The following is a 27,713-nucleotide window of genomic DNA, read 5'->3' as shown; positions in this document are numbered from 1 at the left end:
AGAGAGATTGTATAAAGGATGTCTTTTGTTCAATGTAAGATTTTAGAAAGCATTATCTTAAAGGTGCTGTGTGCCTGTTTGGTTACAGTATTACCAGCATGAATATAGATGACGATAAGCCCTGACATAAGTCTCAAGAGAGAAGTAGGTTTTTCTGTGGCTCTCTTCTAACCCATTTGCTTTTGCTGAGAGGATAGGAGAGTTTCTCTGCATGTTCAGGTGTGATAGAGAAGTTGCAATATGCCAGCCTCCTCAGTCGCTTGCAGCGAGTCAAGGAACAGTCCCAAGTGATTAATCAAGCGATGGCTGAGCTAGCAACCATCCCCTATCTGCAGGACATCAGTCAGCAGGATGCTGAATTGGTAAGTATTTATTTTTAATCCTTGTTTTAGTTTTTGTCGGCTGTGAGCCAAGGGGAGGAAATAAACCTTGCAACATTCTTTGTACTGGAAGTTAGTTTTTAACGCACAGAGAACTTGGAATAGTTTTGAAATCCTCACTGCATCATTGGGTCCGAGCAGGGGCTAAGTATCTGGAAAAATAACTTATATGCAAGCGGTCAGAATTGTTTACACTCATGATTTTAGAATGTTTTCCCTTCCCCTCATCCTCAGTAAATAATCCTCAAAAATGACTGCAGCTATTTGATTGTGGTGTGTTAAAACATCTAGCACTTAGAGTTGGATGAAACAAAAAACACAGAATGGTCTACTGGTTAAAGCACCAGAATGAATTCAGAAGTTTTCTTTTCCTGGCTCTGTCACAGACTTGTTTGTGACTTTGGGCAAGTCACTTTGCCCTTCTGTGCCTCCAGTTTCTTTGTGTGCAAAATGAGGCTATTAACACTCACAGGGTGTTGTGAAGCTGACTTCATCAAAGTTTTTAACTGACTTTGATATCCACAAATGGAAAATACTATAGAAGTGCAAGCGTTGCCAATACTGTATAGGATGAAGATGATTTTATTACACCACCAGCATGTTTTAAACATTTCAGTCCTCTTATTCAGGCAAAACAAACCTCTTTCACGATTTGCCTGAAAGAGGATTACATGATCCTCTCTCCCTACATTTATTTTTGGTCACACTTTGATGATCCAAATTCTGGTATGTCAAATTTCTGGATTTCCTAAGGCCAGTCCTCTGACTGCAGTCCTGAAAAGCTCCTAAGTTTTCCAGAGCTGAGGCTTCTTGGGATAGCTCGCCATAGAGAAGTTGATCAAGTGCCTGTGGCTGAGGGAGGTAGTCAACAGATTTTGAAATCTGTACTCAAGAGAAGGAGAAAACACATTTCATGGAAAATAGTTTATTAAAAGACACCATCCTTTGGCAAAGGTTTTCTATATTAGAACCTCATGTCCCCATGTTTTAAGGCTAACTGGAGGAATATCTTGAGTTACTGATACATTTGTCAGCATAGACTTTCTCCAGAGCACTATATTTTTATGATATCACAGCTCTGGCACATGGTATTAAAATGTTGCCTGAAACTACTTACAGCAGCTTTTTTCCAGCTGTGAGCTTGACCTTCCTGAGCATCTTTTTGAAGCTGAGTTCCAGGAAACCTCTGGAAAATAAGGACATAGAAAAACTATTCTTTTCTGCATAAGTCTTGGCAGAACCAGAGCCCATTCTGAATATTCAATCACAAACACTAAACCTTCAATAAGAAATTCTTTGTTTGCCAAACTTGAAGTACAGATGCTTTAAAAGGGGAGGAAAAATTAACAAATTGCCTGTCCACAATATTAAAATTGCTTATAATTTTCTTTATTTCCCAATTATTGTTTGCCCTCTCGTCTTCTCCAGGACTCTGTCTTGACTGCATTTTTTAAACTGTTTGCATTAAAGGATTCTCAGATTCCCCAGGACTGGAATGTTACAGCAAAGTTTGGGTATCTGTCCGGGTATTCCTTCACCACCCGGAAGATCAACCCAGTCAAGGTCGATCTTCCAATGTTCAATTTCACACACAAAATCAAACTATTAGGGGTCGACAGTCAACCCTTGTACTCCTCAATATCACAAGGAGTAAGGGAGGTCGATGTGAGAGTTTGCAGATTGCAGTAGCTGGAACTGCGTCTCTATAATCAACTTTAAGGTATAGTGTAGACCTGGCCTCAGGGCACAATTCTACGTTTACTCCTGCCCAGTGTCCTGGTTATTTCAATGGGAAGCTGCTTGGGAAAGACTGTACATCCGGGAGTAACTGGTTGCAGGATTGGACTCTCAGGCTACATTTATTAAATTATTGTTAATTCATCAGATCAATGGGAGAAGGGGAGACTTCAGTCAATCTGATCTCTTGAATGTAAACAACGATCAATAAAGACCTTCCAGAGATTTTTGTGGTTTCACATTAGCATTCCCATAAATCAAATACCAAAGCTGTCTGCAAAATGGAAATCCATTCTCATGAAAAACTTAGCATTTTTGAAACCTGTTCATTCCAAAATGGGATAAAATGTCAAAAATATGATTTTTTCAAGAGAAGAGATTTCCAGAAAACTTTTTTTTCTGGAGAACCAAAACAGAATTGTTCAACTTGCTAGCTGCACTTCCTGAAATGCTCTAATCAGTTTCACTTTCTCCAAAAAGGCACAAAGAAATGAGCCTTCCAGAGAGACAATCAAGAGCCATTATTTGAATTTTGGAAATTTATGGAAAATTAATTTATTTTAGAAAAAATTAAATTTTCCTGCAGAAAATTTAAATTTTGCAAAAATGACATTTTCTATCAGAAACCTATTCCAGAAGAAAATACCTAAAACGCTGTCTCAGGTGATGTCTGTATAACAACCTAAACTCAAAATAAGCTGCACAATTTGTGCTATGCAAATTGCATAGCTTATTTCGAGTCAATTTCAAAATAAGCTATTTCAGCATGAAGTGCTGTCTAAATGGCACCACATATTGAAATAATGCACTATTTCGACGCATCTCTGACACCTCCCTTGATGAGGTTTATAGGGATGTCAAAATAGCATACCCTTTATTTCGAAAAATATTTTGAAATGACAGGCATGTTGCATGGATGTGGGGCAGCTATTTCATATAGACATAGCCTCAAAAACTTTCACTTGTTCCTGTTTAAGTAAATAGCAAAACTTGTGTTTTTTTCTTTAGTTTTCCACAGATACTCGTGAAAGACTTTGACATTTTTTTTCTGCAAAGATTTGGACCAATACGACTCTGTCCAATGGACACTTGTAGAAAATTAACACAAAAAGGGAATGAATGTAACTGAAATAAGATTATTTAGAGATTCACAGGTGTATTAGTGGAGACGATTTTGCATTATTTCCTCAGCACTGGAGCATAGGGAAGGAATTTTAATGGACAACACTTGAATATTGAAGCTTATTTCCACAAAACTAAGAATTATAGAGCTACTGTTCAGATTACAAGACAACTTTCCCTTCGTTTGCACCAGTGTTCCCCCTAATTTCTTCCATTTATGTGCAGAATAAAGGTTGTTATGTGCCCTGAGGCATGTGTGGTATGCACCACCCTAAGAAACACATGCTGCTGTGAGCACTCCGCTAATCAGGTGGGTGAGTTTTGGATCTCTCTTGGGCAGAGGCCCAAGCACTCAGCTAAGAGGGAACACTGCCGTGCTCTATTGCTCTTAAACATCTCTGCTCCTACATGTTATCAGAATACATACTCTGCACTACCTACGTACACAAAGATAAGCAAATGAGAACGTTCACATGAATCATCTGAATCTTAATTTTGAATTCCCTTATATATATATGAGGGTTGTTATACCAGATCTTTGAAAAGATTGGACATATATGTGAATTTCCAGAGTTATAATAGATAATTCCAACAATTTGGGGGGCTATATTAAACCTCATGTTTCCAGCCGTAAGCCAAAGTCTACCTTAAAGGTTCAGGAGGAGACCTAATACCCCATATTACAGTTACCCCATATCTGCCTATAGTGAGGGTTTTTGCATTTCTTCTGATGTTTCTCCTGCTGGCCACTGCTGGAAACAGAAAACAGCACCAGATAAAGTGTGGGTCTAATCCAATCTGACAATTTCTGTATTCTTGTTGTTTAAATTCAGTTGAAAATGTATTTTTGAAGACATTCAAGAGAAGTATCCTAAATGAGGCAATGCCATTATCACACTGAATTTCAGGCCTACCCTCTGGCACTGAATACTGGCTAACAAGAATTTATCAATACATACTTTTTATGGTTTACAGTAGAAATAGACTGCCTTGTTTTTATGTTCTGTTATGCTGAATGATGGGAAGGCTTTGTCAAAGAAAAAATAATAAAAGAAGGTAAATGAGCTACATACTTTGAGATACAGTAAAAATATTTCAGCTTTAGCATTGTCCTCTAGTGAGGTTTTACATGCTGTCTTAAATTATGATACATTAGCCTGGGAAAAAAAGGCAAAAAAAGCATTCCTGTAATACATAGCTATCTTGGAGAATTAAATAATCAAATATGGAACCTTTCTTCTTTACAACCCAAAACTGGCTTTATAAAACATAAACATTTCCTGCGTTAAAACCTATAGCTTAAGTACAAGTTTTCCAATAGAATTTTCCCCATTGTTAAGTATTTTATATCCACAATAACACAGCGGAATGTCTGAAGCAAAGATGAGGTGGCGGCAGTGCTCATTGTGTGAAAGATGAGTAATAAAATCATCAGTGTACAAATGATTTTTTAATTAGGTTTTAATCTGTGTATTTAGAGAAGTTATTTCTGTGTGAATTCCACACTGATAATTTTTATCTTGGCGCTACAGCTGCAGTCGCTAATGGCAGATGCCATGGACACCCTTGAAGGAAGAAGTGATAGAGAACGTGTGTGGAATAAAATCCAGAAGGTAAAACTTGCAGCTGAAGACAGCAGAATATTCCATTTCTCAGGGAGTGAGTGTCCACGTTAGGTACCATTTGTTCCGATGGTGAAAATGAGAGTTGGTGCTATTGGCAAGCCCAACCTTTTGTCTTGGAATTTACTAGTGCACAGGCAGCTAGCCACAAATAACTATTTATATTTGCCTTGATGCACTCATCTGTTAAGCCATTGACAGTGTTAACAGTTTTAGATGACCATCATCAAGGGAAACAGTTTGAATAGCTTTGTTTTCATTATTATTATAGTTAGCTTCATTCTGCACCATTTGGGATATTGCTTCAACTGGTTATCATTATGGATAAAATTCAGCTCAGATTTGAGAACTTTGGGCTTAGGCAGCATGCGGCTGGCTGAGTGTGTTGGGCCTTTCTTGGGACCACTGCATTTGGTCAGTCTCTTATATCGACACACAGCCTTTCACCCCAAAGCACTTTACAGTTGTACATGTAGAACACTGGTTAAATACAGTCGTCTGTGAGAAAGGGGATGACAGCACAGACAGGGGAAATGTTGCTCAGGGTCATAACATTGTCCTGATACAGTGTGTCATGTGATCTTCAGCCTCCCAGTCAGACAGATGGGCGTTCAGTTTTAAAGAGGCCATCTGAATACCCAGACATAACATAGCATATTGTCTCTCTCGCTCTCTCTCTCAGAAAAGTGAAGGACAGATGACATCAGTCTGAATATTGCCAGGGCCAGAATTTGTGGCTCCAGGGAGTGGAGGAGTTAGATTTTAGTCTCAGTTACATCAATGCAAATGCTAACCCTCAATCCTTTGCTGTAACTCGGTCCCTCACCAAAGGCTCTTATGTAAATTAGGTGGTCATGGGACAGGAGGAAAGATCCTTTCATGGATTGGGAACTGGTTAAAAGACAGGAAACAAAGGGTAGGAATAAATGGTAAATTTTCACGATGGAAGGGGGTAACTAGTGGCATTCCCCAAGGGTCAGTCCTGGGACCAATCTTGTTCAACTTATTCATCAATGATCTAGAGAAAGGGGTAAGCAGTGAGGTGGCAAAGTTTGCAGATGACACCAAACTGTTCAGGGTTGTCAAAACCAAAGCAGACTGTGAAGAACTTCGAAAAGATCTCAGCAAACTGAGTGATTGGGCAGCAAAATGGCAAATGAAATTTAATGTGGGTAAGTGTAAGGTAATGCACATTGGGAAACGTAACCCCAATTATACATACAATATGATGGGGGCAAATTTAGCTACAACAGATCAGGAAAGGGATCTTGGAAATATAGTGGATAGTTCTCTGAAAACATCCATGCAGTGTGCAGCGGCAGTCAGTAAAGCAAATAGGATGTTAGGAATAATTAAAAAAGGCATAGAAAATAAGACGAAGAATATCTTACTTCCCCTATATAAAATTATGGTACACCCACATCTTGAGTACTGCGTGCAGATGTGGTCTACTCACCTGAAAAAAGATATATTGGTGTTAGAAAAGGTTCAGAAAAGGGCAACTAAAAGGATTAAGGGTTTGGAACGGGTCCCATATGAGGAGAGGCTAGAGAGACTGGGACTTTTCAGTCTAGAAAAGAGGAGACTGAGGGGTGATATGATAGAGGTATATAAAATCATGAATGGTGTGGAGAAAGTGAATACAGAAAAGTTATTTACTTGTTCCTGTAATATAAGAACTAGAGGACACCAAATGAAATTAATGGGTAACAGGTTCAAAACTAATAAAAAAAAGTTTTTCTTCACACAGCACACAGTCAACCTGTGGAACTCTTTACCAGAGGACACTGTGAAGGCCAGGACTCTAAAGCCGTGTCTACACGTGCACGCTATTTCAAAGTAGCGGCACTAACTTCGAAATAGCGCCCATCACGGCTACACGTGTTGGGTGCTATTTCAATGCTAACATCGACGTTAGGCGGCGAGACGTTGAAGCCGCTAACCCCATGAGGGGATGGGAATAGCGCCCAACTTCGAAGTTGAACGTCGAAGTAGGGCACGTGTAGACGATCTGCATCCCGCAACATCGAAATAGCGGGATCCGCCATGGTGGCCATCAGCCGAGGGGTTGAGAGACGCTCTCTCCAGCCCCTGCGGGGCTGTATGGTCACCGTGTGCAGCAGCCCTTAGCCCAGGGCTTCTGGCTGCTGCTGCGGCAGCTGGGGATCCATGCTGCAGGCACAGGGTCTGCAACCAGTTGTCGGCTCTGTGGATCTTGTGTTGTTTAGTGCAACTGCGTCTGGGAGGGGCCCTTTAAGGGAGCGGCTTGCTGTTGAGTCCGCCCTGTGACCCTGTCTGCAGCTGTGCCTGGCACCCTTATTTCGATGTGTGCTACTTCGGCGTGTAGACGTTCCCTCGCAGCACCTATTTCGATGTGGTGCTGCGCAACGTCGATGTTGAACGTCGACGTTGCCAGCCCTGGAGAACGTGTAGACGTTATTCATCGAAATAGCCTATTTCGATGTCGCTACATCGAAATAAGCTACTTCGATGTAGGCTTCACATGTATACGTAGCTTAACAGAGTTTAAAAAAGAGCTTGATAAATATTTGGCAGTTAGGTCCATAGATGGCTATTAGCAAGGGGTAAGGTATGGTGCCTAGCCTTTTGTCGAAGGTGGGAGATGGATGGCAGGAGACAAATCGCTTGATCATTGTCTTTGGTTCACCTCCTCTGGGGCACCTGGCATTGGCTACTGTCAGCAGACAGGATACTGGGCTAGATGGACTTTTGGTCTGACCCAGTATGTTGTTGTATGAAGAAAGACTTCCTTTTGTTTATTTTAAACCTGCTACCTATTAATTTAATTTTGTGAAATTTCAGAATACTAACATTCTCCTACATGTGTGCTAAGAATGCAGAAGAATTAGAGGACTGAGAGTTCCAGGCAATTATGGCAGGTTTTGAGATATTTTGGTGATACCCATAATGCCAAGAACCCACATCCCTTCCCAAGTAAACTCCCTCCTCTGCCACCTGGCTAAGTTTCTGGGAGAGGGGGTTGCAGGGGTGCAGGATCTGGAAGGAAGTTCGGGTGGTGGATGCAGGCTCTGGACTAGAGTAGGGGACTGGGGAGCAGGAGGAGGTCCAGGCTGTAAGTGTGAGTCTGGTTACAGGAGGGGGTGAGAGGTTGGACTCTGAGAAGGAATGTGGATGTGGGACAGGTGCTGGTTGCAGGCTCTGGGCTAGGGTAGCAAGTGGGGGTGCAGGAGGAGAGCAGGCTATGGAAGGGAGTTTGGGGGCTAGAGAGGGTACAGGAGGGAGTTTGGGGGGAAGGGCAAAGGGGGTGCAAGCTCAGGGAGGATTTGGGTGAGTGGAGGGCAGGGAATACAGTGCTTACCTGGGGCCCCCTCTGGCAATGGCTCCTAGGCATGGAAGTTGGGTGGGAGGTGGTGTCTCTGAGTCCTGCTGTCTCCAGGAACCGCCCCCACTGCTCCTATTCACCACAGGCATACTCAGGTGGAGGCAGCATATGAAGACAGCCCCTTCCTCTAGGGCTACAGGGCTGTGCCTTCAGCTGCACTGAGTGAGCAGACAGAAGCCACTCTAGCCCTGCTAGCCGTGGTAACAAGGGAGGATGGCTATTTTAAACCACCCAGGAGCAACAGGTGGGCCAGTGGGGGTGGAGAGTGGGGATGGCAGGCAGGGCTGGGGAAGAGACCTAGCTTCAACCTTTGAGGACACCAACTCCTGGTCCAGGAATATTCCCGATACCTGGGCATCACATGGTCATATATATTGCTGCCCATGGTTCCATGGTCTCTCAACCCAGCAGAGCCACAGTGGTTTGTGGTGTTACTCCTATCCCAAAAGAGGTTGCTTGGCATGCTATTACATCCCACTGGTTTTATTTCTTTACATTGCAGTAATCAGAGCCTGTTTTTTGAAATTTAAAAAATTGTAAACAAGCAAAAATATTTCTAACTTAAACCAAATATGACCGAGAAGTTTGAAAAGATTCAAAAAGATGATTCCAGATGAAAGTAGAGGGATTTAGCCACTTTCAGCATCAATCATTACAGCTGAAACCAATTTAAAATTTCCAGAATAAGTTGCGTGTGAGCACAATTTTAATGCAAAATAATTATTTATTGGTTAGATGAGCCCAGTGTCTCCTGATGATGTTTTTCAAGGTACAAAATTATTTGCAAAATACAATCAGTGGGGTTTTTTCAATGTTTTTCAATGAAACCTATAGTAATAAACAGGTATCTTTTTGTCATATTTATTAGAAATATGAAGAGATCAAATAAAGGCTATAATCGTCACTAGGGCTGTGGATTACTCACAATTAATACAGTCAATTAACTCGAAATATTAATTGTGATGAAAATCATGATTATTTTTGGTTTTAATCATACCATTAAACAAAAGAAAATCAAATGAAATTTATTAAATATTTTGGATGTCTCTCTACATTTTCCAATAGATGTATTTCACTTACAACACAGGATATACAATGTGCAGTACTTGATATGCTTTATTATTTTATTATAAATGTTTTCATTCTAAAAATGATAACAAATAGTATTTTTCAATTCACCTCAGACAAGTAATGTAGGACTATGTTTCACTGTGAAAGTGCAATATATAAATGTAGGGTTTTTTTTGTTACATAACTGTACTCAAAACGCTGAAAAATTTTGCAACTTACACATCAACGAAGTCTTACTTTTTGTTCAGCCAATCGATAAGACAAACAAGTTTATTTACATTTCCAAGATATAATGCCACCTGCTTCTTAATTGCAGTGTTACCTGAAAATGAGAACAGGCATTCACATGCAACTTTTATAAGCAGCATTACAAGATATTTGTGTGCCAGATAATCTAAACATTCTTATGTTTTGGCCACCATTTTGAAGGACACATTTTGATGCTGATGACACTTGGCAAAAAATAATGTGTTAATTAAATTTGTCACAGAACTCCTTGGGGAGAATTGTGTTGCAAGCCTCCCTTCCCCAACATATTTTATGAAAATTGGCTTATGGAGATGAATATGTATAACTTGATGACCCTTCATGCAAAGCAGGTCATGTCACATGTCATTTTAAAAGTTGTAATCAGCTGAATCTGTATATCCTATTTCTGTGCATGTATCTTGCTTGTATGTGAAGTTAGGAATATGAAGTGAAAACCTGTTTTACTAGTCCATATATTCTAGTGAAAGCTATTAGTGATACTCTAGGAATTTGATGGTTCATGATCAAGTCAATGACTTACGAATGGTTTTGGTTTTCCTACAAGCCCAAACTGTGGTTGCGTCCTACAAAGACATGTGCCCAGGCCACCTGATGCTGGAACCCATTTTAGAGCTGGTACTTTTCTACTCAAGGGGAGAAAATTTTGAACTGAGCACATAGAATTCCCCTGTCTTGAGCAAAAGGGATATTAAAGGGGGAAAAATAATAACAGAGGCATGGCCAGCCACCAGGAAAGCTGTTTAGCTACTGAAAGATTATTACAACAACTATTTAGGGCAGCAATGGGCAACCTCAGCTAGTGAGTGGGCCAAGTAAGCAGCCCTCCTTCACTTCAGTGGCCCTGACGATTTTTGTAGTCAAGATGGCCTCAGGGGTTACAGTAGTTTTTCTAGCTGCATTTGCATAGCTGCAAGCTGAGGGGTGTGCCGATTAAACCATAGCACTCCTGTGACTGAATACGCAGCTCTCATAGTCCAAAGATTTGTGTAATTTGCATGTACCTCACTTCACATGCCTTTGATTTATGTGTGCGTCACATTAGTAATACTGGTAGGAAAAAAAGTATGTGGACAGAAGCCAATGTAGTCTGGCAACCCAGCGAATGGGTAAAGGTAAACAAAATGTCTCATGGGCTACACATAAAACCCTCAGGTGGCCCACAGGCTGCAGGTTGCCCATCACCAGCTTAGGGTAAGAATTTGCATGAAACCAGTTTCTTAGTTTATTAGGATTAGTGACATGTTTTGTTTATTTTGGCTTTCTAACTTACTTTGATCTGTCTATTTTGATTTACAATCACTCAGATCCTACTTTTTATACTCAACAAAAACAACACTTCTGTTGATTATCAAGCCCAGTGTAAATAGTTGTTTCATTGATAAAGGGTGTGAATTTCTGAGATTTCTCTGTGTAAAACTTTTACACAGACAGATTTACTTGGGGGTTTGGCCCTTTTGGGGGTTGGGTTCCTGGGTGCTGTTCATGGACCTATCACTGAGCCCTCCTAGAGCTGAGGTGATACAGAGACTGTGTTGCTGTTCAGGGAATCAGTTACCCTGACTCTGTGCCTTGGCTGGGGAAGATCAGAGCTTCTGTCCCTGCAGGATGTGGTGGGCGGTGCTCCACAGGGTGGGAAGGTAGACTCAGTTGCTTGATCAGCACACGTGGTGACAACCCCAAGGGGAATTCTGTGATCCAATCCACCACAAATTGTATGTTTCCTGCTCTATTTTACCCACATTCTGTCACATATTTCATGTACTAGCAGGCTCAGATGAACACCCTGCACATGCTGCTTTTAAGAACAATTTCACTGCGGATTTGACAAAATGCAAAGAAGGTGCCAATGTGAGATTTCTAAAGATAGCTTCAGCACTCAACCCAAAGTTTAAGAATTTGAAGGGCCTTTCAAAATTTCAGAGGGATGAGGTGTAGAGCATGTTTTCAGAAGTTTTAAAAGAACACTCCAATGTGGAAAATGCAGAACCCAAACCAGCAAAATCAGGAAATCAACCTTCTGTTCATGGCATCTACCGCAGATGATGAAAATGGGCATGTGATGATTTGCACTGCTTTAGATTGTTATTGAGCAAAACCTGTTATCAGCATGGAAGTATATCCTGTTGAAAGGTGGTTAAAGCATGAAGCGCCATATAATCATGAGTGCATCTGGCACACAAGTATCTTGCGAGGGTGTCTACAAGAGTGCCATGCAAACAACTGTTTTCACTTTCAGGTGATGTGGATCAAGAAGAAGGCAGTATTACCTCCCACTTATGTAAACAAACTTGTTTGTCTGTGCAACTGGCTGAACAAGTAGAACTGAGTAGACTTGTTGGCTTTCAAGTATTACGTTGTTTTGGTTTTGAATGCAGTTACTTTTGTGTGTGAAAAAAGATTGTACTACAGTAGCACGAGTGGCATGGTCATAGCTGCTAGCAGAATTTGGTGACCTGGCCGCATGTATTGACAGGAAATATACAGGTTTCCAGGAAAAAACAAGACCATTTACAAATCACTATCTTGAGCACTGGGCCATTATTTTCCACTAATGGCTTTCACTTGAAGACACAGGTTACACTTCTTAGTTCTACCTTCACGTACAGGAATGATACGTGCACACAAATGGAATATACACATTCAGTGGATTAGAAGTTTTTCAGTGAGAGGCTACATACCACATTTTGCATATTTAAATTAGGCATATTCATATTCAAAAATATATTTCAATAAAAATATGGGGTCACAGCGTCACAGCACATCCCTGACACAAAGGACATTTTCTGTTGAATTCAAGTCCCTGCTCCAAAACATGGGTAATTTAATGCTTCTCAGTGTAACAATTAAGAATTTTGTTAACACGGGCTCAGTGATATATTTTCCCTAACTAGTTCTCAGCTACAGCTAAACTATTTTCACTAAAACTTTCCATGTAAACTCAGCTGGGAACTGCCACCCACCATAGAAACCTTCTGCCTGAATAGTTAAAGTTTGGCTATGTTATACTCAACTGAAAAATATTTAGTGAAAAGTGTTGGGCAAACATTTATCAACAGCACTATTGGCTCTGCCTATAGTACAGAGGCACTATAGAAATGTATTATAGAACAGTTAAGTATGAAAAAATTAAATGTAGGAAGCAATTTTTTTGCAAAAATGGACACCTAAAGTAAGTAGTCTAATCCATATTTTGGCACTACATAAATTAATACACTGGTGGTGGGTCATCCCTTATGCAGCATAACTTTAGGCATGCATTTTTTAAAATCTTGACCAGCGTATTTTCTCTCTTTCATTGTAACCTTAATATTAACTAGTCCAGCTGTTAATCTGAACAAAATATTTTGTGGCTGGGACTAAAGCTGCCCAAAATTCAGAATTTCCATTTTGTAGAAAATTCTGACATTTCAAAAAAAATTGTCCTGAAGTTTAACAAAAACAAATAAAATTAGGAATTTTTAAAAACACTTCCTTTACAATCAAAACATTTTGATCTGACTTTGATTTGTATTTTATAGTTGATTATACTATCACAGAAAATCGAATCAATTTTAAACAAAAGATCAAAATGTTCCATTCATATAAAATTGAAATGTTCTGTTTAGACTTAATCTAAACATATTTTTGATTTTTTTAAAAAATCAAATTTAATTAAAATTAACATTCATGTGGAAAGTTTCAATTTTGATGAAACTGGACCTTGGACAACAAACCATTCTGTTCAGAGCTTTTTGACCAGCTCTAGTTAGGAATGTTAACCTAAGTTAAATAATGCTAATACTTTGTTAAGGAGAGGGATTAAATCAGATGTATCGAGAACTGGTGGATGGAGGTTGTATATAGATTAGTTTGCAATCTGTATACGCTTAGATGTTTTTGGAGAGGTTCGCCTTTCTCAAAGGGCTATAAATTGCTTAACCATCATATGACTGCTTATATGGTTGTGTGTATAAAGCTGCATGTGGCTTTATGCAGTTACAAGTTAGTTGCCTTTATGGCCTCTGAATTTATTTACACCTTCTGGAATAGGCAGGAGACCACAGTGGAACTTGTGCAATCAGTTATAAATGCAAAGCTTTTAAAAACTCTGATATCTAGATTACCATGCCTGACATTTGGCTTTTGCAATAGAAGCAGTGGTTGCACCTAACCAAAACACTCAAAATTTTCATCTGAGCTAATAGCATTATAGCTGTGTTTACTTTCCAAATGATTGAAAAAGGTTTACCAGAATTCTCATGGAAAACTGCTATTGTCAGGGTTTTATACTTTGTCAGCCATAAAAATTCATTCAGGCTGAAACAAGGACCCTCTGAACTCTTTTCTTTTCTTCCTGGGATGATAGAGAGGCTTATCAAATTAGTTTCAAAACATTCTGCCCATTTTTAAACTGTAAGCATGACAAAAACATTAGACTTTGGTGGAGGCAGATGTTTTATGGGATTCTGCACTCATCAAGTTCATTGATGGTTGTGTCTTCTTTCATTAACTGTTGTGACTGAATTTATCATTCAGGCAAATTGTTATTTTAAAGTATTAAAACTAAAGAAAAGAAAAATAGCCAATTAATTTTACAGATAAAAGCAAATCTCTCTGTGAAGAGGTTGTCTTTCTCATACTAATAGGTACAGGAGCCTTTCACCTCTCAGTCCAGGCATAAAATTTGGCCAGTATATAAAGTTATTGAAATTATTGCTACCTGACAGCTCTTTGAGGTGGAGACAATCTCAGTGCATTTCCTAGTGAACAGCTGTCCAGCCACAGAATGCTCATTAATTACTGATGCCCAGGCTAGCAGTCTCAGCAGATGGGCCAAGGTTTTAGGTACACAAGAGCTAAAATTCACTTCCCTTCATCCTCAGCACAAAGCCCCCATACCTGTGATTTATTCAGGGAAGCTAACTGCAGGTGGCAGATATAAAATCTCTTTCACAGTCCATCTATGTCCATACCAGCCCTCAACTTAGAATAGAGACTGACATCGCTGTGCACATCCCTTCCAGAAGAGGTTGTGGCCATCCACATAACCAGAGACCCACTGGACATGATTCTGTCCTGTCCCATATAGTTTCCATGTGGGACTGACATAAAGCCTAGTTCTGCCATTCACAGAGTTCTCCTGCATCCCCATTTAGCTGCTGTTCATCCTCCATGCAGTGAATCCATGGCAGTTCCGCAGTGAAGACCTATGCCATATATTGGTACATACATTTAACCCACAGCCTTTTCTCTCACCCATTGTGGTAATCATTCCCCAAGTCGGCATTCAAGCACATTTACTGAGCAGAGTTGAAGATCTTGCATGGTCACGGTCTCTTCTGCACCTATATTTAAAAATTATCTTCTCTCTGCCTCCCAGGACCTTGTGTCAGGGTTCTATTTCTGGAGCAACCCCTGTAGGGGTGTGTTAGTGATGTCATTAAATAGTGCAAGGAGACACCAACTCATGGATTCAGGGTCTTTCCAGTACTTGAGGAAGGAATTGATTGTCAGTTTTAATACGACCAAATGCTGTCCCTCTTTTCACAGTTTTAAGAAACTCCCAAAGCATAAAAATCAAACTTTTGGGCGTTACAACAGCAAAGTTCTGTCTCACATTCAAGTCACTGAGCCTGGACTATAGGCAGATCTATGGATTATGGATTAATGATTGATTGCTTAATACCAAGGGCTACTGGAAATCCAGCTTTTACAACATATTACACTGATGTCACTATGCCTTATGTTTACTCAGTAAGCGTGTCTTCCCCTTCCTTAATTGTTTTTCCTCACACTGCTAATGTTGGAGTGCCCTTCTTCTATAGGTATTATATTAGCATCAATTAGTATATTAATGAGCTCAACTTATCATATACATTAGCTTGTTGGTTCCTTGTTGTCAGGCATCTGCAGATGTTCCTACTCTAAAATATCCCAAAGCTGGAATTAGTTCACATTCCTGATATGAAGTATTGGAGGGGTTAGTCTGGATCTGTGAGAGCAACAAAGGGTCCTGTGGCACCTTATAGACTAACAGAAAAGTTTTGCACATGAGCTTTCGTGAGCACAGACTCACTTCATCAGCTGAATCTAATGAAGTGAGTCTGTGCTCACAAAAGCTCATGCACAAAACTTTTCTGTTAGTCTATAAGGTGCCACAGGACCCTTCGTTGCTATTCCTGGTATGGTTACCTGGTATCAGTAAGTACAAACTAACCTCAATAAATACTCTAATCCTCATCCTCAAAAGTTAGGGGTGATTGTTGGGCCATTTATAAGTTCCTAGGTCTCAAGTTTTATGTAACTACAGAAGCTAATGTCATTCAGGAGGCATAAAATAAACAATAAAGCTAGTTGTATGGTCTACACAATTCAGGGAGTTTTCTGTTCCGCTCTCTAATCTACATAAGCTATCCTGTGTGATATTGGTCAAGTCACTCAATCATTCTGTGCCTTATTCACCACTACCACTGGCCTTCCACTGTACAATAAATAAATACAGAAATGAAATAACAATATTTCCCTCATGAGAATAATTTCATCAATATTTTGAAGTGACCAGATAATTACTAGTGGGGGGGACATATAGGTAGATAAACAGTCATGTTAGAATCTACCAGCTAACATGTCATTTACCAACCTAACTTCCACATCAAAAGGAAGGTACATGAATGTAGCAGGGCCCAATATAGATCTTTGTAATCTACCTGTGTAGGAATGGACCTTTTTCCCCTTTTCTTCTCTCAGTTCCCTTGGAATTCAAACAGCTTGTGGCTTAATAGTGTCCTTTTATTTTGAATAACTGAACAATAGATACAAGTTGACAAATAGACTTCTCTGAGCTGCCACATGTGAGACACTCCATAAAACCTTCACATCGGAGTTTACCTCAAGGGCATCACGTACTTTGCAATTTAGATAAGTTATTATGGCCGTCATTTGCTGAGTTCAGTGGAATGACTATTTCATAAATCTGACAGCAGAGCAAATACATAGGAATGAATAAAAGAACAGATGTAACGAACATAAGAATAAATGTATGGGGAAAGCAGTACTAATGTATATGACTGTGTAATGGAGTAAAATTAACCTGTATTGTTGCCAGGCCAACAGACTGTTGGATAGCTGAGCTTTGTGCCAGCATTAGACTCACTGGAGCCCAGAGCAGAAAGCTGAAGCCCAGGATTCTCAGTCCCTTCGCCCAGGGCTGTGGTGGAAGCCTGCGCAACTTAGGACTGGGGGGCCTGTTGGGGTGTGAGAGCCAGGCAATGGCCCTGCTTGCTACATCCTCATTCTTGTCCTGGCTTCTCTCTATGGAGAATACTAATTGTCACAGCATGGATGGGCTGTGCAGCATTTAGAACATGTTGTGGGTGTGCCCCAAAAACAGCTCCTTCTGTGTTTTCCCTGATGTCAATGTTTAATCAGCGATGGTCGTGGAATTCTTGGAGTTTTCCAAGAATCAATCAATCAGTGCCATTTAAAATGTTACCCGTTTGGGTCTGTTTCACGGAGCGAATAGGCAGCCGCAAGGAAATGACAAGAATGTTGTGCTCACAACGCTGCCAAAGTACTTCTGTGAACTCACTGCGCATTTTGCCTGAGAGAGATGTTAAAAGGTGGTAGTGTACAGCTGGCCACCCTGAAAGAGCCCTTTGCATAAATTCCATGTTTAGCTGGTGCCCTTGAAAACAGTGGTGGCATGCTTTGCCCAGTTGGGTATGCATATGGAACCCAGTTCTGAAAACTCTTACTACCAAGCATTATGCTTACTACTGTGCAAAATGCCATGAGTCATCAAGACTACTTGTACTAGTAAGCACTATACTTCATAGGAAGCATTTGGAGCACAGTTTGTGAAGTGAAATTGGATTGCTCAAGCTGTCAGGCACTTAGTAATTGTAATCTATCATTATTATTATTCACTCTCTCATATGGGAAGCATCCCTCTTCCCCCACCTCCTTTTAGCACCAAATTAGTGTTAGCATGCTAACAACCATCCTGATTCCTACTGGGGCGTACTGAACCATTTTTCAATGTTTCAGTACTTTAGGAAGGAAATGTGTGACAGAGCTGTCTGTCACTTAACATGCCTGTTTCATTAAAGAATGGCAAAGCAGAGGAACCAGATGTGTGCAAAATTCAAAAGAGAAACATTGAATTTACCTTTTGCATCAGCATACAGAATTGTGAGCTCTTCTGGAAACAGATACAAAGCAAGAATTGCACAATCTTGTAGATCAAGTTGTCGAGCAGTTGTAGGCAAGCGCTTTGGATGTGGACACAGTAGTTATAGGTATTGTACACAGCACAATTCAGAAAAGCTGCGCTTGTTTTCCAGCTATTTGTCACTAAGACACCTACATTAAGGTTCCTGCTTCTTCCAGCTATCACTTCCCCAGGGATTTTCCAGGCTGCGCAGTTTCCTGCCTGAACGATGAGTTCCCCAGCAAGTCAGACTGCCTAAACCAGCCTGTATTGCTTTTCTCCTCAGGGTTACAAATAGTTACAGATCACTATACAACTTTTTTCCTAAGCAAGCACATTAATTGTTAAGGTGAAAGCATTACAGAGAAAATATATATGCTAATAATTTCACCAGAGATCATCCCAACTCCAGTACAGGCACCGGTAAGAATCAGTCATTTGAACTCCACCATGGGGCTTTTCTGTGGTTATAGGTTCATAACAACTTTTGATCAGAAGAAGAAAACCCACAAATCTGTAAGTCACCTCTTTAAACAGCTTGAGCATCTAGTCTTGTCCTTATGTAACAAATGATCAGAAGACAAAGGTCTCCTCCACAGGTTAAAACTTCAAAAAGCTGAGTTTTTGCATAACCAGAGAAGTGTGTTTGCATTTACCACCCCAAGAGATTTCCACTTAACTTTAAACTTTCTTGCTTTTCTGGTACTTTGTTTCAAATAGTTCTTTGAAACCCAAAACACTCCCAGGGTTTATGATAGTCATGTCACCCGCCACACTTGAGACATTGCATAAAATCCAGCAGTGCAACATAAACATTTCATACAATGAATTCCTAAAATATTTAATCTTAAATCAGTAAGACATAACTGAATTCAGTAAGGTCTAATGTAATTCAGTCAGGTTTGTCCAGGACATTGCAGCAAATGGCCATATCTATTAGTGTGTTACTGTGCCAGCCCCTAAAAAGTACATTCTTGTAGCAGATGTGCTTCTCGAATATGCACAGCCAGATGTACCTAACACCAAAGAAAATCATGGCCTTCTATGAGGAGAGTTTTCCCAGATAATGAACACCCTCTGTTCCCAGAACTTGTGTAAACCACGTCACTTTTTTTTATACAATCACTGAAGATTTCTGCTCATCACTTTTATTTGATTATCATTTTAGCTCTTACTCCAGTGTTTCACATATAAACCTCACTAGCCTCTCTTTAAGATGCTTTTCTGTGGAGTTTTTCTGACCATCTCAATTATACGCAGATGCTCAAATAACCGGATAAGCCTTGATGTAAAATAAAGGCATGAAGCAGGAAGATGTTTCAAGATGTTTTAAGGAAGCATATTGCCTCCTAATTCCAATAGTTCCTAACTAACACAAATAAATACAAATGTTTTAAGATTTATTTTGCCAGTACATGTGACTTATGGCTCCTGGATAAGATTTTCAAGAGCAACTAAGTCAGGTAAGGCTAAATTTCTGAAGTTATTTAAGAACCTAGAGATGCATATAGGTGCCTAGGTGCTTTAGAAAATTGCACCAGGTCCCTTCCTTAAGTTCCATTGACAGCAAGGCCCTGAGATACTTCTGAAAAATGCCAGTAGGCACCTAAATATCTTTAAAACTCTAGCCCCACTAGGGCCTAATTCCCACTAATTTATTCAACTGGATTTTTGCACCTTGGAAACTGAGCCATAGGTCCCTGAGTGACTTAGGTATTTTGAAAACTTTACCCCATTTCACATCCTCCAGAAATAGAAGTAAATTGGCTTGTTGCATATCTATCCATTTTTTTCCTTCAAATAAAATAAGTACTTCTCCTCTCTTGGTTTGCCCCTCATGGAATATCGCCTCCTGCACCTTCTGCTTTTGTAAAGCCTTTGATCTGTTTTAGCAACTAGCGTAGCTGATAGGTATGCTTGCTCAGCTCTGTAGAGTTATCATACTGGCTTTTAAAAGATGTAATTTTGTAATCAGAACTGCTTTCCTGAGTACTGGGTAAAGCAATATCTTCCTGTGAGTTGATTGGAAATCATGAAGTGTTAAGAGGGACCACAAGGATCATCCAGTCTAAGCCCTGCCAAGATGCAGGATTTGTTGGAACTAAACTGTTCAAGACAGATGGCTGTCCAGCTTCCTTTTGCAGTGAAGGGGTTTCCGCAACCTCCCTAGCCAGTCTGTTCCATGTTCTCCTGTTCTTACCGTGAAGAAGCTTTTTCCTGAGATTTAATCTAAATCTGCTATGCTGTAATTTGAACCTTTTGCTTCTTGTCCCATCCTTTGTAGCAGAAGAAAACAACTTTTCTCCATCTTTTTATGGCAGCATTTCAAGTAGCTGCTATCAAGTTCCTCCTTCATCACCTCTTGTGCAAACTAACTTATCCAGTTCCTTCAGCCTTTGCTTGTCCCTTTTATCATCCTTGTCACTGGACCATTCCAGTTTTGCTTCATTCTTTCTATACATTGTTGACCTGAACAGGACACAGTATTCCAACTGAGGTCTAACCAGTGCCAAGTTGAGTGGAACTGTTACCACCCACGAGTGGCATGCAACCTGAAACTCCATTTGTTATTTTTTTTTCCCATGTTGAGGTTGTGGTCCCAGGGCCTTTGCAGCAGTGCTGCCGACAAGCCAGTTTCCCCCAATTCTGTATTTGTGCATGTATTTTTTCTTCCCTATTTATCTTCGTTGAATTTCATTTTGTTGTCTATAGTATAGTTCTCCAATTTAACAAGATCCAGTCCACTGAAGTGCTCTCAAATCCTCCCTCTTCCCCTCCCCCACTTGCCCCCACAGCTTTGTGTGATCCACAAATTTGATGAGCATATTCCTCATTCCACACCACTAATAAACACATTAATAACACCAGACTCAGAACAGATCACATTGTATCATTCTGAGATTGCCTTCCAATCTGATATTCCACAAAAAGGTACTCTTTGCTTGTGCTGGAAAGTGCTGAGGTGGGAAGAAAGGGCTTGTAAAAGGCAGGGGGGAGCAGGAGGGGGCAGAACTTGGCACTAGTGAACCTGGCAGCTGCAGGGCCATTAAAAGTCTGAGTCTGTGATGCTGATAGGCTCCCTATCTGGAAGCAGTAATACATCCTCCATCTCCTAGGTGGAGTGGCAGCCACAAGGGCTCCATGTGCTGTCCCTGGCCAGCCCTGAGTGCCAGCTCTTCAGCTCTCATTGGCTGGGAGCTGCGCCTCTGCCTAGGGGCTGAGCGACATGTTGCCACTTCTGGGGAGCTGCCTGAGATGAGCACCACCCAGAATCTGTACTCCAAAATCCCTCCAAAACTCCAACCAGCTGCCCTGTGTCCTCTCTCTCACCCTAACCCCCTCCTGTGCTTCAATTGCCTGCTGCAGCTCAGAATCCCCTCCCACACTCTGAGCCCCTCAGCCCCAGCCTGGAGCCTCTTCTTGCATCCCAAACCGTTACTTCTGGTCCCCACCCCACAGCCCACACCCTCAGATGGAGCCCTCATCTCACCCCAACCCTCTGCCCTAGCCTGGATCCCTCTCCTGCACCCTGGAGCCCCCATACCAAGGCCAGAGCTCATATTGTCTCCCACATCCCAACCCCTTGCCTCAGCACTGGGCCCCCCCTCACAGAAATCCCTTAGCCCTAACTTGGAACCTCCACCTGCACGCCAAACCCCCAATCCCACCCAAAAGCCTTCAATCCCTCCCCCTCACACCTCAACCTTCTGCCACAATTTGAACCCCCCTCCTGCCCCGCACCCTGAACCTTTCATTTCTGCTTCTTCCCTGGAGCCCACACCTGTACCTTCTCCCAGACCTCTTAGCCCAGAGCTTCCTCCCACACTTCAACTCTTAACCCCTCCCCACAACCTGGATCCTCCTCCTTCCCTCCAAATCCCTCATCCCCAGCCCACACCAGAGCTCATATGGCCAGCTGACACCCTTTCACACCTAAACCCTCAGCCCCATGAAAATGAGTGAGTGAATGAGGATGGGAGAGCATGATAAAGAGATGGGGGAATGGAGTGATCACAGATGGAATCTCAGAAGAGGGCCGTGGCCTCAGCGAGATGCATGGCAATGGTGCTCATTTTTTTGCAGTTAGAAAGTTGGCAACCCCTAGACTGCAGAGAGATAGGGATGGATGTGTTCTGAGTTTAGGTGGCTGCACGAGGCAGCAAGAGCACATGTCACTAGGAATTACCGCACCGTGGCTAAAGAGATGCAGTCTCAGTCTTGCCTATTTTATGGTCCCTGAGGTCACTCAGTATAACAACTGGAATGTCCATGATCCACCTGCTAAAGGTATTCAAGACACAGGTGTGATCTGTAACAGGGACTAAGAACCACATGCATAAGGACGACCTGTATGCTGACAAGGTACAGGGATCCCATACGAGCTATCTGGGCATCACAAGAAAAGTAACATGAGCACAGATGGCCCATATGTAGCAGCAACTGAGATGCTTCCAATTACATTCCTTCCTTTCTCCCCTGTCCCTAAGCAAACAGGCTGTCCGCAGAGAATAGATCCAAACCAGGGAACAGCAGCATGGTGTGCCTGCAATTTGTCACAGTTCCCTGTGCATGGCACTTTCCCAGTTGATGAGCAACATTGACAGTTGTTTCCTACATTTCCATTGTCTATCAGTGACCCACCTTATCCCTGCCTGCTGGCAAACCGCCAGATATTTGCAAGATATTATTGGTAAAATAGGTAGGGTCAGGCCTGGAAGGCTCTTTATTCACTTCAGACAAGCATATATTGTTCCTTATCTTTGTAAGGTGTTCTATTTAATGTCACTTTCAAGACTGCAATAAAATGTTGCTAAATCAAACTCCCAGCTAAAGTAGAAACCATATATTCTTCTTGACTGACAAGAACTTCTGCAGTCCTGTCTTCAAATTAATCATGGTCTGTTATCAAAGTGCCCCATATTGGTACTGCAGCCTGACATTAACGATATTAAATAAATGTGCTGAAAGTATTTAACCATTTACAATTTCTGCATACAGTTTTGCAGAATAATGTAACACCATTTTAGTTAAATATGAGCTGTTTGCCTTTGTAGTTAAATGAAGCATGGACCATCTCCTTTTCTATTGTGAATTCAGAATTACATATAGTGCAGAGTAATTGACTTGTAGCCCATCCAGTCATTTATAGTGCATTAATTATATCTTTCATCTTTTGCAAGATGTCTGAGAATGGAAGTGCCTTTACATGTGGAATTGAAATAAAACAGGCATGCACATTTCATCATTCCATTTATGGTCTTTAAAAAAATTAAGTGGGAAACTGAAAAAAAAAGGAATTCATTTGTGTACATGTGTGCGTAGCAAGACAGTGAGACGAGAAGCAGCTTTCTGATCAGTGGAACTCCAGGCCTGCAGACGATTATTTTAGTGACACACACTGTCCTGTACCCAGCTTTGAAGCTTTTCCCATCCTTTCTACCCTCAGTTCCATATAGGGTTGCCACCTGCCTGGTTAGTAACAGCCCTAACCTGTTCTTATGCTGCTAGGTTTTTTCATTTAGGAACAATGTTCACTGTAAGCTTTGTGCATGCACAACTGCACAGCAATGTTGTAACTACCATATATGTCGCAGGGCAGGGAATGATGGTGGCACCCAGGTCCTATTCTGTGGGCCAGGTCCACAATCTACCAAAACCATGGCTGCTCCTCTCAGTGCTGTGGGAAGCAAAACCAAGCTTGCCCACAGAGCGGTGTCAGAAGTAGAATGAGGGCTGGCAGTGAGTGTGGCAATTGACTGGTTATTCTGCATCTCAGAGGTGGCAACTATAGTCGACTCAAAATACCCAGGTGAAGAAGGTCACACAGTTAAAGGTGAGCAAATTAGCCTTTAACTCCCATGTCCCATTTACTGTGGGGTTTTTTTCCCTTTTGGCCCATAATGATACATGCACCTGCAGTACACTAAACCCTCGATTTAACAGATCCCAATGTGATGGACTTTGGAAATAACAGATGCAGTCTGCCGGGTCCCCCAACCCTACCCCCTCCAAATAAATGCCAGAAACTTGCAAAAGACACTGCTGGTGCTGGAGTTGCTGCTGGAACAGCTGGGGCTGGATGGCCCACCACAGAGGCGGGGGGTCACTGGGGCCAGAGGAGCCAGGGGGGATCTGCGGTGGGGTGCAGGATCTCTCCTCCCACAGCCCCATGTGTGTGGAGCATGTCTGTGCCTGGCCACCACTGGCTGCAAAGGTGCTGAAGAGCAGCCATGGTGTTAGAGGCTGCTGCCCCCTGGCAGGTGGCTCAGAGCAGGGGGCTGGAGGGGCAGAAGCACTGAGAGCTGCAGGAGGTGGAAGGAGCCAGGCCAGCATTCAGCTCCTCTCCTGGTAGTTGGGAGAGGGAGATGGGGGTTTGAGGGGAAGAATGTGACAGGAGGGGGGAAAGGAAGCCGGGGGGGGGCAGAGGACGGCATGAGAGATGGACTGGGAAGGTCAGTGTATCACCATACAGTACAACCAGTTGGCTATAACAGACTTTTGGCATTCACATACACCCCTTCCCTCATGAGCTGATGGGAATAAGGGGCCTTCGAAGTAGGTGGGGTCCTTTCGAAAAGGAGCCCCGTCAGGACGAGCCGCGCGGTGGCAAGGCGCGTCAATTTCGAAGTGCCGCGGCCACCTGCATGCTAATGAAGCGCTGAATATGCATTTCAGCCCTTCATTAGTAAACTTCGAAATGGCCATTTGCATGGCCATTTCGAAGTTTGGGGCTAGTGTAGACGTAGCCTTGGTGTGCAAATAATATCAGCTCATCAAATGTGGCAGTAATAAAGCAGCTATGGAGTCAACGGTTAGCCCTCCAGCCCATTACGCCTTTGGGGTGGAGGGCTTGCTTTGCTATATGTGTTATAAATATAAAACGCAGACAACAGCAGAAGAGGTCTAATTTGACTTAAGAAACTAATCCATCCATGGCTTTCTGGGACCATGACAAAGCATGGGAGCCGTGCTGCACTGGTTTATTATGTCTGACATTTCCTCCCTCCCTGCTCTCCCTCCCTGCTCTTGTTTGAACAAGGTTTAGGAAATGCTGGCATGGGGGTCGGTGAAGGTGAAATCAGGAGCCTCACCCCCCAAGCTATTTGCTTGGCAGAAATAAAAGAGTGATTTTGTTAATCTCAAGAAAGGAAGAAAATAATTTGCCTTTACTCTATCCTTGGATGGGAAAATAGGCTTTCAGGTAAAGCTCTGTTCTGGGGAGCACAGTTCCCATCTCTGCCACACATTCCTGTGGGATGCTGGGTAGCTAACTTCATACCAATGAGCCCTGGGAATCATCATCATCATCATCAACAACGAGCTCAGCGCCCACTGGTATCTGATGCCTCCCTCATTATTTCCTGCCATCTTTCCCTGTCCAGTTTGTGCTTTCCCAATTCATTTTGGGAATAAGTGAATTTTGAAGTCAGGGTTTCCTTTTGAAGTGCTGGCGTCCACACTGCACTTTCATTTTTGAAATGATTCCACTTTAAAAGCCACATCTTGTGGGAATATGCAAATACGGCACAGGATATTTAAATGCCTGCCTCATCTGCAATTTCGATCCTTCAGATTTACATATCCACTCCAAAAGGTGGGGAGAACGTGTAGACACAGCCTGTGTGTTGCAACATTATTTTGAAATAAACTATGTCGGAAGAGTTATTCCAAATCAGTTTATTTCGAAATAGGACTGCAGAGTAGACGTAGCCTAACACTGCAGTTAGCAGCTTCATGTGTATTGAAGGCCTTCTCAGGCATAACCTGGCTCCAGTCTATGAGTGTTGTAGTAGGCTATGCTCAGATTAGTTTGTAGTCATCTGTTCTGTTATGACAAAAGCAATGCTCCACTGAATATGTGTCAGGGTGATAGATTAGGCCTTTAAAAAAAAGTATACATCTTAGATTGCAATTGGAAGATTGCTTCTTTAGGTGCTTATAGCCAAAAGGGCACTCTGAAATGAGTTTATATGTAATTAAGTGCAAATGCATTGGAATCATGGTCACCTTTTGAGAAGCCTGCTCATTTCAGAGCAAGACAATGGATATGCCTAAATCTAAACTATGGGGCTACAGCACCATGTAAATAATTGAATGTGTCAGTATTTTCAGAACACCTGTGCACTGTCCCATTTTGTATGTGCTATTTTAGATTATTTTAAAGCTATAGTTGGCAGGGGAAAAAAGTGTGTGTATCTGAATGTGTCATTTATTAGAATAATTTTGATTTTATTCAAGCAGGAGACAGATGGTATCTTCAGGAATTATTGTATTGCATCCTTTAGTCTTTTACTGTATCCTCTGGTGAATGATATTTCATGGGGAAATGTATTTATTCAGAACTTCATTTAGATTTAATAGAAAAATGACTCTTGCCATGGCAATGTGGAATGCTCATTTTTCTCCCTGTGCTGACTTTCAGCATATAAATGCCAGGCGCCTCTGTTCGCTACCAGCATTCTTTACTTATCAGAAAAATTTGCTTGAGATTAATTTCCTCATCATGCTTTCTTTTAAAGGGACCGTTTTTCAATGCCGTTTGAAGACAAGGCTGTGATAAATTTCTAATGTGCAGAACCCAGTGAAAGAGCCTATTCCACATCAGTAAACGGATTTAATCCCAGTGGAAAGGAGCAAGATAATATTTAGATACCATTACACTAACCAGTTCCTTGGGAGCACAGTTCATTCCATAGACTAATTTTTTAATTTTAAAAAAGCATTTATTTTGAAAGAACAAGCCTATTTCAGAAGAAGCTATTTTGTATTTATTTGCAGGGGGAAGAGAACTTGGACATTTATTTATTTCTATTTACAGGTTGGAATAATTGAAGACTTCTTGTATCAGGTAGAAGACAGCTTCTTAAAGACCAAAAAGCTCAGAACAGCCAGGAGGCAGAAAATGAAAATGAAGAGGCTTCAAAGCATACAGCAGCACTAGTCCCTGGGGAAATACGATGCTATCCCCTCTCCCCAGCCCTCTAAGACATGTGGAGGAAAGCAGCAAGAACATTAATACCAAAGAAGTTTTAACAGTTGGGACAACAAAGGCCTGCCCTCAAATTAATGAGGTGTCCCCTCACAATGGCTCATCCTTAACCAAGAGTTCCTGCACTTCATTAGTCTTAACTGGCAGAAATAAATGTTTTTGTGAAGCTTGGCTTGAGTCATTCAAAATTGTCTTGTTTATTTAAAGATGGTGGAGAACTAACTGTTGCTGCATCTTTCCTCCCTCCTCCTTTCATTTGAGGATAAAGTTGAGCGGCCTTTATCCTGCTCTAACGATTTTTTACGCACCCACATTGAGACAGAACTTTTGTCTGTGACTATTTGTGGACCACAACTTGAGCCAGAGCCGGCTCGCATTGCCCCTTCATGAATTCCACTTGACTTCATATGACTGTTTGAAGTAAGCAGGGCAGCCTTCTCACTTACAGACTCACACACTACAAAAGCGGCCTAGGAATGGGGGAGGGAGGCCTCCTTTTTCAGATGCCCAGAGCAAGAGTCCTGACTCACAGATATGTTAAGTATCCAATTAGAGATCCATTTGAAATTAATGAAGTCCGTAAGCCTCAGAAAACCAAAGCTGGGGTACAGATTTTTCAAGGTATTCAGTCATTGCTCTGCTCAGCCACAAGCCCAGGTCCTCCTTGATTTCAGCAGGGAGGGAGTTAGGCACCTAAATACCTTTGAGGAGCTGGGCCTAACTTTCTAAGTCTACCTTAGCTGTGATTTATTGGCCTAGCTATACTGGTAACTGTACTGGCCCAGCATTCCTAGTGCAGATGCCGCTGTACCATCAACACTGCTGACTCTATTCCACGCCCCTCTGAGGGAAACAAGCCACTATGGTATGATCACAGGTTTGCCAGTATAACTGTGTCTGCATTAGGGCTTTTGCCGGCAGAGCTGTATTGGTCAGGGAGCACATCTCTTCGCATACCTATCTGACACAG

The 27,713-nt window shown here is 41.7% G+C and overlaps 1 protein-coding gene across 1 annotated transcript in view; it reads left to right on the top strand.

Annotated features, from left to right (window-relative positions):
- The window catches only part of SPATA16 (spermatogenesis associated 16), a 127,561-nt gene extending 100,866 nt beyond the window's left edge, over nucleotides 1-26,695 (top strand). Inside the window, exons 8-10 of the mRNA XM_075004443.1 lie at nucleotides 198-362; nucleotides 4,772-4,852; nucleotides 26,573-26,695. Coding sequence (XP_074860544.1) covers nucleotides 198-362; nucleotides 4,772-4,852; nucleotides 26,573-26,695 — 369 coding nt within the window. The remainder of the gene's footprint in view (nucleotides 1-197; nucleotides 363-4,771; nucleotides 4,853-26,572) is intronic.
- Nucleotides 26,696-27,713: the final 1,018 nt, after the last annotated feature.

The sequence above is a fragment of the Carettochelys insculpta genome, chromosome 10 (genome assembly GCF_033958435.1).
Source record: "Carettochelys insculpta isolate YL-2023 chromosome 10, ASM3395843v1, whole genome shotgun sequence".
Taxonomy (NCBI): Eukaryota; Metazoa; Chordata; order Testudines; family Carettochelyidae; genus Carettochelys; species Carettochelys insculpta.
This window is presented reverse-complemented; position numbering and strand designations above follow the sequence as displayed.